General features: G+C 45.1%; 1 protein-coding gene across 2 annotated transcripts in view; it reads right to left on the bottom strand.

The window, feature by feature from the left end:
* Positions 1 to 5,647: 5,647 nt before the first annotated feature.
* PDLIM1 (PDZ and LIM domain 1) overlaps positions 5,648 to 8,644 on the bottom strand; it is a 41,735-nt gene continuing 38,738 nt past the window's right edge. For both annotated transcript variants that reach the window (XM_065843738.2, XM_065843737.2), the window contains 2 exons: positions 7,862 to 7,979; positions 5,648 to 6,199 (listed from right to left, as the gene is read on the bottom strand). In XM_065843738.2, coding sequence (XP_065699810.1) covers positions 6,013 to 6,199; positions 7,862 to 7,979 — 305 coding nt within the window. In that variant the 3' untranslated portion in view covers positions 5,648 to 6,012. The remainder of the gene's footprint in view (positions 6,200 to 7,861; positions 7,980 to 8,644) is intronic.

The raw sequence follows: 8,644 nt of genomic DNA, 5'->3' as shown, positions 1-8,644 counted from the left end.
GCTGGAGCTCTCACAATTGCAGTTGTGCTAGTTATGCCAAGGCCACAGGTAACATGGAATAAAATAAAATCCTACCTAATCAGACTTTGGAAACTAGTTTCCAGTTACTTTTATGATCCACTTTTATGGTCTTTCTTACTCCTAATAAAAAGTCATGTGTTAGCTTGATTTAGTTATATTAGTGAGAGATGTTGATCCTTACCTCTATAAGGGAGCAAATAAACCTATTATGAGTAGGCTGCCTTTGACCTTTGCTTCTTGAAAACCCTGTCTTCTAAGTTTTCTGCTCAGTTACTTATTAGCCTGAATAATGCAAAGTCCAACATACGCTGTCTCCATGTGTTATATTTGCTGAGCTACTATGCTAGTCTTTTTTATCCATTGTTTTATGCTACCGAAGACAAGATTTAAGAGTAAATTATGTATGGATCTACAATAGTACCTAAATGGAATAATTTTAAAAGTTAATAACTGCTTTCACATAGGCTTCCCTTTGAATAGTGATATACCCTGTTCAACTTGCACAGCTACGTGAATGTCACTGCAGGGCAATATGGTGGAAAAGAAGAGTTTCTATCCCCCAGCCAGCAAAGCTTGGATTTAATAATTGCTGCTCTCCTAAAAATGCATGAACTACCATTAATGCTAATGGTAACATTAGTGAAATGAGGTAACTTTATGGATGTGTGGAGCCTGATTGATGTTATTTAGACTTTGCAGACCTGTGGCTGCTTCTCTACCCCACCTTCAAAAAGCAAAAGCAATGCGGAGTTTTTGCTTGCTGCTACAGAGGAGTCCATCACTCCCCCCCCTTTTTTTTTTTTTTTGGATCCTGAAGTTCTGTGAATGTCAATGATCAAAGCACACACAGTGCCTTCTTTGCATGACCTTGCACTTCTTATTCCTGCAGTCAAGAATAACGTTCACACTTGCTGTCCTCCTAAGCTGTGAAGGGGCAGTCCAGCAATTGTGCACGTAATGCCTTCAGGCCCAGTCTGGGGCCTGCGGGTGCTCTAGCCAGCCCCCTGCCTTGCTGTAGCCGAGGGAGATCTGCAAGTAAAGGCAGTCAGGGTGATGTGCCTGGGAGGTGGGGCGACAGCTGCTAACAGTTCTAAATTGTTCTGGGTGAAATAGTGTCACCTGGATCACTCCTTAGAGGGAAAAAATATTTCAGCAGATACAAGACAAACTCTTGAAGCATCGACTTGCCCTGGTGACTGGGAAGCAGTGCTCCTGTCCCATGCTGCACCCAGGTACATTTGGCTGTTCCTCCTGTTGGGGTGTCGGTGGTGTTTGAGATCAAATGGGTGAACAGAAACATGGGCTCTCAGGTTACTTGTGTGTTGCAACTGTGTGTGTATTTGCAGGTGGTTTGTGTTTGGGTTTTTTTTTTTTGTTTGTTTGGTTTTGGTTTTGTTGGTTTTTTTTGTGGGATTTTTTGTTTGGCTTTTGTTGGTTTTTTTTTTGTTGCTGGTTTGGGTTTTTGTGTTTGGTGTGTGTGTGTTTTTTTTTTTTTTTGTGGTGCTTGTTTGGTTTTGTGTGAGTTTTGTTGTTGTTTGTTTTTAAATCTGGCAGGTAGTTCTTTCTTGACTTGGGAGAGGCTGCTGATTGTTTTTCCAGGTGATGACAAGAAAATGTGTAGTAAACTTATCTCATGCACTAGAATCTATTTAATGGCACTTCACCAGCACTCAAATGCACGCTGCACATACCATCATTTGCATATTTTAACTTACCTGTCTCACAAAGACGATTTTTGAGCTGCTAAGACCCCACAGCAACAACTTGAGCTCCCAGAGTTGCCATTAGCAAATGAAACTCAAGTGTGTGAGCTGGAGCAACTGGCCTGTTCTGTTGGAGGGGAGGGTGATGGTGATGGGGTGGAGAGTGAGGAGGAGACAATGAATGAGAGGTCTGTCTTGATGATGCTTGTAATTTGTAGTGGGGTTGGTTTTGGTTGGGTTTTTTGGTGTGTGGGTTTTTTTTTTTTTTTTTGTGTGTGTGTTTTGTTTTGTTTTACCTTTTCTATCTGCTTTATCTCCTGGAGGATAGCTCTGTACTCCACGCCTATGTGAGCCAGTCCCTCTTTGGCAGATGCTTGCTCACTTACAAACTGCCTGACATCTCATATAGGAACATTTTATGTATTTCTGACATTGTCGTTAACTTCTGGAGCAGGTGCCTCAGTGTGATTGTGGGCATGACCTGGCTTAACCTGTCCCATTATTGTTAACAAACTCCACATGCCAAATGTTAAACTCCAGAGGGATGTGGAAAGCCAGTTGACAGTGAACACTGCAGTTGACAAATACTTTGACCTGCATCATTAAAAAAAAGAGAAAAAAAACGAAAATCCTTTTTTCAGTTTGCTATAGCAGAGACCGATCAAAGTCCTCATGAGTAATGAATGAGAATTGCCTTGCTAGCCTGTTCCCATAGCAATAAATTGGGTCAGCACTGATATCTGCACTAAAAACCTACACTAGAAGCCTCCAGAGCCACCCCACAAACCTTTTGTAGCTCCCGACTCATGCGTCAAGCTGTGCACAATCAGTGTTTTCCCAGCAGCGCTGCCAGCCTTCACTGCAGGAGCTCAGCAGGGCGGTAAAGTGTGTGTCCCCAGACAAAGCCAGGCTTGTCATTTGTTTGCAGTGCGGGAAAACGCCTGGCACAGCTCAGGCTCTTCTGTCCTGACACCCCACCCCGCCCCAGCGCAAAAGCAAGCTCATGAGGTCAGCTGGAATAAGCATTATATATTTTTTTTTTCTTTTTTTTTTTCAGATGTTCAGTGACTTTGCACACACTTGAGGGCCTAGTGCACGTGCTGGTGTCGGGGTGCAGCACACCAGGTGGCTCCGGAACACTGTTCCTGCAGGCTTACTCCTCCGGCCCTGCTTTCCACCGCTGCGCTGGCTTTTCCTCTAGTCCAGCCTGCCTGCGCCTGCCAGTGCTGCGCACCAACAACCTTACCTTGGGAAAGGAAGAAAATAAACAAGGAAGGAAGGAATGAACAAAAGAAAGGAAAGCAAGCAAGAAAGAAGGAAGGAAAGGAAGGAAGGAAGAAAGAGAAAGAAGGAAGTAAAGGAAGGAAGGAAGAAAGAGAAAGAAGGAAGGAAAGCAAGAAGGAAGGAAGGAAAGCAAGACAGACCAAACACACAAAAGCCAAAACCAAACAAAACATAAAGAAAAACAAACCAAACAAAAAAATTAAAAACACAGACACTCACAAAAAAAACCCACAACACCAAAACCAACAAACCACACACACCAAAAACTACAACAACAACAAAAAACACCAACCCAAAACAAACGCAAAACACTCCTGCCTTGAAAAATAAAGCTGCTTGTGTGAGTATCTGGCATTCGTGCAGGAGCCCAAGTGGGCACATGCTGGTGGCACAGAAGCCGGGCTTTCCCTGGGATGAGCTGGATGCGGAGTTTGCTGGCTGAGCCGCACCAGCCATGCTTTCCGGCCACTGCCCATAGAATGAGCGTGATGGGATGAGCTAAATGTAGCTGGGTTTGTGAATTAGCCCCCTTTACAACCTGTCAAAAAGCAGCACAGTTGATCTGGACAGTGGGAGGCTTATCATAGAACACATAGAATTGTTTTGGTTGGAAAAGACCTTTAAGATCACAGAGTTCATCCATTAACCTACCACTGTCAAGTCCACCTCTAAAAATGATGTCCCTAAAAACCTCATCTACATGAAACATTACATCTCTTAATACCATGTTTGAAAACCATATTCTTCACAGCAGTCAAGAGAAAAATACTTTGAAATAATACAACAAATATAAAAAAGGTAACTAGTAAATAAGACAAGATTACTGAAGTATTCTTCCATACTAATTCAAGCTAGAATACTGAAGCCTAAAACAATTAACACATTTTAGCACTGACACAGAACTGCAATACACGAAGTATACAAGCAGGCAGTGACAGGCCAGCTTTACTTCAGATGATGATTGGAGTTTTTATTTGGTTGTGGTTTTAGGTTTTATGTGTGTTGTATTGTTTTTGTTGATTTTTTTTTTTAGTTGTTTTTTTTGTTGAGTGTGTGTGTTTGGGGTGGTTTTTTTTGGTTCTTTCTTTTTTTAAGGAAACGCAGGGCACAGCCGTTAAGCAGCGCAGAAGACGGCCAAGACTGTCCAGGACAGACACGTGACCCTGTCTGTAGCTGTTACAGCTGCACCCACCAACCCCAGGGTGCCACTAGACAGCACGCAAAACCAGTTTGACTCAACTTACTTTGTATTAGGTTGGTGCAAAAGTAATTGTGGCTTCAGAATGTAAATTTTAAATAATTATAAATAGGCTTAAACACATCTGTATGAGTTAAAACAGGAACCACTACAATCAACATGTTTTTGCCAAGGAGAATTAAATTGTTTATTCCTGTAGCATAAAAATCTGTGCTTTGGGATTCAATGCGCTCTTGGAAAGCATCTTCGGCATCCTGCTGATTGTGGAAGCATTTTTCCCTACAAAAAGCTGTCAAGATGCTTGAAGTGGTAGTTGGTTGGCGAGAGGTCGGGGAACATGGTGGATGAGGCAAAACTTATGGCTCAATTTGTTCAACTTTTGACTCACTGGTTGTGTGATGTGTGGTTGGGCATTGTTGTGGAGAAGAATTGGGCCCTTTCTGTTGACCAATGACAGGTACGGGTGTTGCAGTTTTTGGTGCATCTCATCAATTTGCTGAGCAGACTCCTCAACTGGAACAGTTTTGCTGGGATTCAGAAAGCTGTAGAGGATCAGGCTGGCAGCAGAGCACCAAACACTGACCATGGCCTTTTTTTTTGGTGTAAGTTTGGCTTTGGGAAGTGCTTTGGAGGTTCTTCTCAGTCCAACCACCGAGCTGGTCATCGTATAAAATCCACTTTTCATCACACATCACAATCTGATCAATAAATGGTTTGTTGTTGTTGCATGGAGTAAGAAAAGACGACGCTCCAAAAACAATGATTTTTTTTTTGATTTTCGGTCAGCTCATGAGGCACCCACTGATCGAGCTTTTTCACTTTTCCAATTTGCTTCAAATGCTGAATGACCATAGAACAGTCAACGCTGAGCTCTTCGGCAACTTCTCATTTAGTTGCAAGAGGATGAGCTTCGATGATCGCTCTCAACTGGTCGTCGTCAACTTCCGATGGCCGCCACTGCGCTCCTCAACTTCAAGGCTCTCGTCTCCTTTGTGAAACTTCTTGAACCACCACTGCTCTGTATGTTCATTAGCAGTTCCTGGGCCAAATGTATTGCTGATGTTGCAAGATGTCTCTGCTGCTTTATGACCCATTTTGAACTCGAATAAGAAAATTGCTCAAATTTGCTTTTTGTCTAACATAATTTCCATACTCTAAAATAAATATAAAGAGCAAGTAATAAGTCAGTAGCAAAAAAAAAGCGAGCGAGAAAAATGCACTAAAATGATATATAACATAACCACATTTATTTAAGAATGTATTCCAATATCAAACAGCAAATTTCAACAATGCAAAAACCGCAATTCCTTTTGCACCAACCTAATATTTCCCTCCTGCTGCTCTCCAGGGTGAGCACAGCCATGCACTGAGCACCTCTTCTGCTGCCCCAGGAACCCCAATCCAGTGCAGAGGATACCAGGAGAAAGCAGAGACATCTGCCTTGTGGATTCACCCTGTTTATTGAATGCAAACTGAAGGCAAATAAGTGAGACACAGAAGAGCTGTAATTGGACTTTGGCTTCTGATTTTCCTGTGTGATTAACAGTATGAAGAAGGAAAGAAAAAAAAAATTTTGTGTATTAAGAAAACCCCAAACAGTGAAAGAGGAGATGAAAACAATGATGTTGAACAATTAGTGACACCTCATGTGAACAGATTGCAGATATTAATAATGGCAAGGAAATTCAAAGCCATGCCTAACATTCCTTTTTGCAAACAAGATTCAGCAGAGGGGGAAGGATGATGCTTTCCAAGGAAGAGCAGCTGAGGAGAAACCATCCACACCGGCTTTGTGAGCAGCGCAGGTTACTTTGGGAAGACGGTGACCACCTCATAGCCCTCCGGGGGAATCACCCGCTCCCGCGCGTGCTTCTCACAGTAGATTTGGTCTTCCACGAAGAAGTGTCCTTTCTGCTTGAGGTTGGTGCCGCAGTCGCTGCACACATAGCACTCGGGGTGACGCTGCTTGTCCCGGATCTTCACAAACACCCCTCTGTGGGAGGAACCAGCACCCATCAGCACCAGGCACCCCGCACTGCCTCCCTCCTCCCCAGCCACCTCCCACCCAGCCCAGACACACACCAGTGCTGAAGGTGGACAGTTTTCTCCTGCTCTCAACAAGTACAGGTTATACCTCTGGGCAGGAAGATGTTAACGGCACTTTAGAGCCAAATGTTTGCTGGCATGGGAGCCCTCCTCTGGAAAGTGTTCCCTAGCATTTGCCTTCCTAAATTTCACAGGGACAGTCCTATCAGCTGCGGTGGCAAGAATCACTGTGATGGCATCTTTAGGTGATGGCTGGAGACAGTGCAACAGCCTTCAGATGCCCAGGATCAAGTGGCAGGAATCAGTCTGACCATCTGGGGGAGCAAAATCCCAGTCCAAATCAACTGGATTGTAGAACAAATCCAGAAATGACTGCCCGCCACCAGCGGAGGGGCCTGACACACCGGGTACATGTGGGAGAAGCACAACGAGACCAGAGCCTGGTTCTGATCTCAGACACTTCTGCTCTGGAGCTGCAGTGAATGAATGCAGCCAAACATGGGCCGGCTCTTACTGGAAAACTTCACAGCCTAGCCCGGCAGATGATGAGGAAAACTACATAGCAACTTGTTAACTAACACCAGCAGCAACACAACAATTTGCCAGGAATATCATTTTGTTCCAGCAGCCATCTATATTTTCCATAATTCATTCGTTTTTAATGCTATTCATGGCCTTATGCTTTCTCTCCAGATCTACTCAGCTGGTAGAATAATTGTAGGGTTTGTCTTTGATTCATATTTTACAGGGTATGGATTGCCTCTGTAATGATTCTGGCAGTGCTTGGCACTCCAGACATGCCAGGACCATGCACTCACAGTGTAGTGGGTCTCAGCAACAATCTGATGGCTTTTGGTGGGCAGCATGAGTGAAACCTGAATTATTCAATGATGAACGTGGGTTCCCAGCACGCAACTCCTGGAGCCAACTGTTAAGCTAAAGGGTTTATAGGGAAATGAAAACTAAAGAGAAAATGAGGGTAGCAGAATTTGTGGTTGAGAAAGTGAATGTCGAATCAAAGACACCGGTTGGGTCCCTTGTGTTGTCACACTTAGGGTACAGCAGCTCTGGAGCGAACCCAGGCCCCTGCCCTGCTCCAAGTCCCACATAAACACAACAAAAATTATGTCCGCATAAACACAGCGGAGGTGTGTGGTCCTACAGGAGAGCAGGGAGCAGAACGCAGCTCTCCTGGTCCACATTGTCTCTGACCACCGGGGCAAGTCCCCACTCTATGGCTGGGAGCACCAAGACATGAAAAAGCGTTAAATACGCAGGCCCTAAATGGAAAGGTCATTTTGCTTCTGGGTGCTGTAAACAGATTTTAGGTAGAAAGCAAAACACTGCAGCAACAATTGTCTCGAGGTTTGTCTCATAAGGACTTGGTTTGGTTTCCATTAATATGGATCTGCAGAGGGAAACCCAGCTCCTGCCTTACTGTGAGGAACTGCAAAGTTAGCACTATCAAAGCTGGTGAGAATAAACATGCCTTGAGCTGGCTCCTGGATGCACTGGCTGTGGGTACATGAAGTGTTTCAGCTGCAGCACCTCAGCCCCTTGCACAGGCATGGGATGCTCGGTCTGCACCCCCAGGGACAGGTTTACTTACACAATGCCAGATCCGCACTTCTCACACATGGGCAGCTTCTGGGCATTCCCAATCGACGAGGCCACCTTTGTGGTGGGGGCTTTGACGCTCCTAAATCCAGATGGTTTGGTAGGGTCTCCTGGGGGTGGAAGGAGAGTGCTTCAGAGCATGTGAGATGCGTGGCTCTAGGCTCTTACTCCCAAGCAGATGCTCTGCTAGGGAGGGGTGATGTTCTTTAACCCCAGTTCTGAGCCAGGGATTCATGCACAGAAAGCGGGCAGGGATTTAGGGGTGTGTGGGAGGAGGGAGAGCAGAGACACAACTGAACCTGGCCCTGAAAATTTGAGGGCCTGAGATTGTGGGCAGTCAGATGAGACTGTCTTTCCATCTTAAAAGCCCATTAGACTTCAGTTGATGTGTCTCACGTGCACAGATGCACAAAGCAAAGTGAAGCCTCAGCCCCAGCCTTAGCAGCACCAGAGACTGCCCTCCATGTCCTGATCACACACGCAGGACCAAGCTGTTTGCCAGCTCTGTGCAGAGATGCTGGTTCAGAGGTGCCGGTTCCCTGATGGGGACAACAGCCCATGCACCCTCCAAACACAGCAGGAAGCGCCTGGCCTCTGACAGAGTTACTGCAAGTGACCCTTGCTGGGAAGGAAGCAGCAGCAACCACATTTTCACGCTCTTCCCTATCACCTCTGCTCACTCCCTCTGCCTCAAACAGCACTGTGCTCACATCAACAACATCGACAGCATGTTTTTAAATCTCTCTAAAGGAATCGGCTTAATCAAACACCCACA

Source organism: Patagioenas fasciata, chromosome 8, assembly GCF_037038585.1.
Source record: "Patagioenas fasciata isolate bPatFas1 chromosome 8, bPatFas1.hap1, whole genome shotgun sequence".
Lineage (NCBI taxonomy): Eukaryota > Metazoa > Chordata > Aves > Columbiformes > Columbidae > Patagioenas > Patagioenas fasciata.
This window is presented reverse-complemented; position numbering and strand designations above follow the sequence as displayed.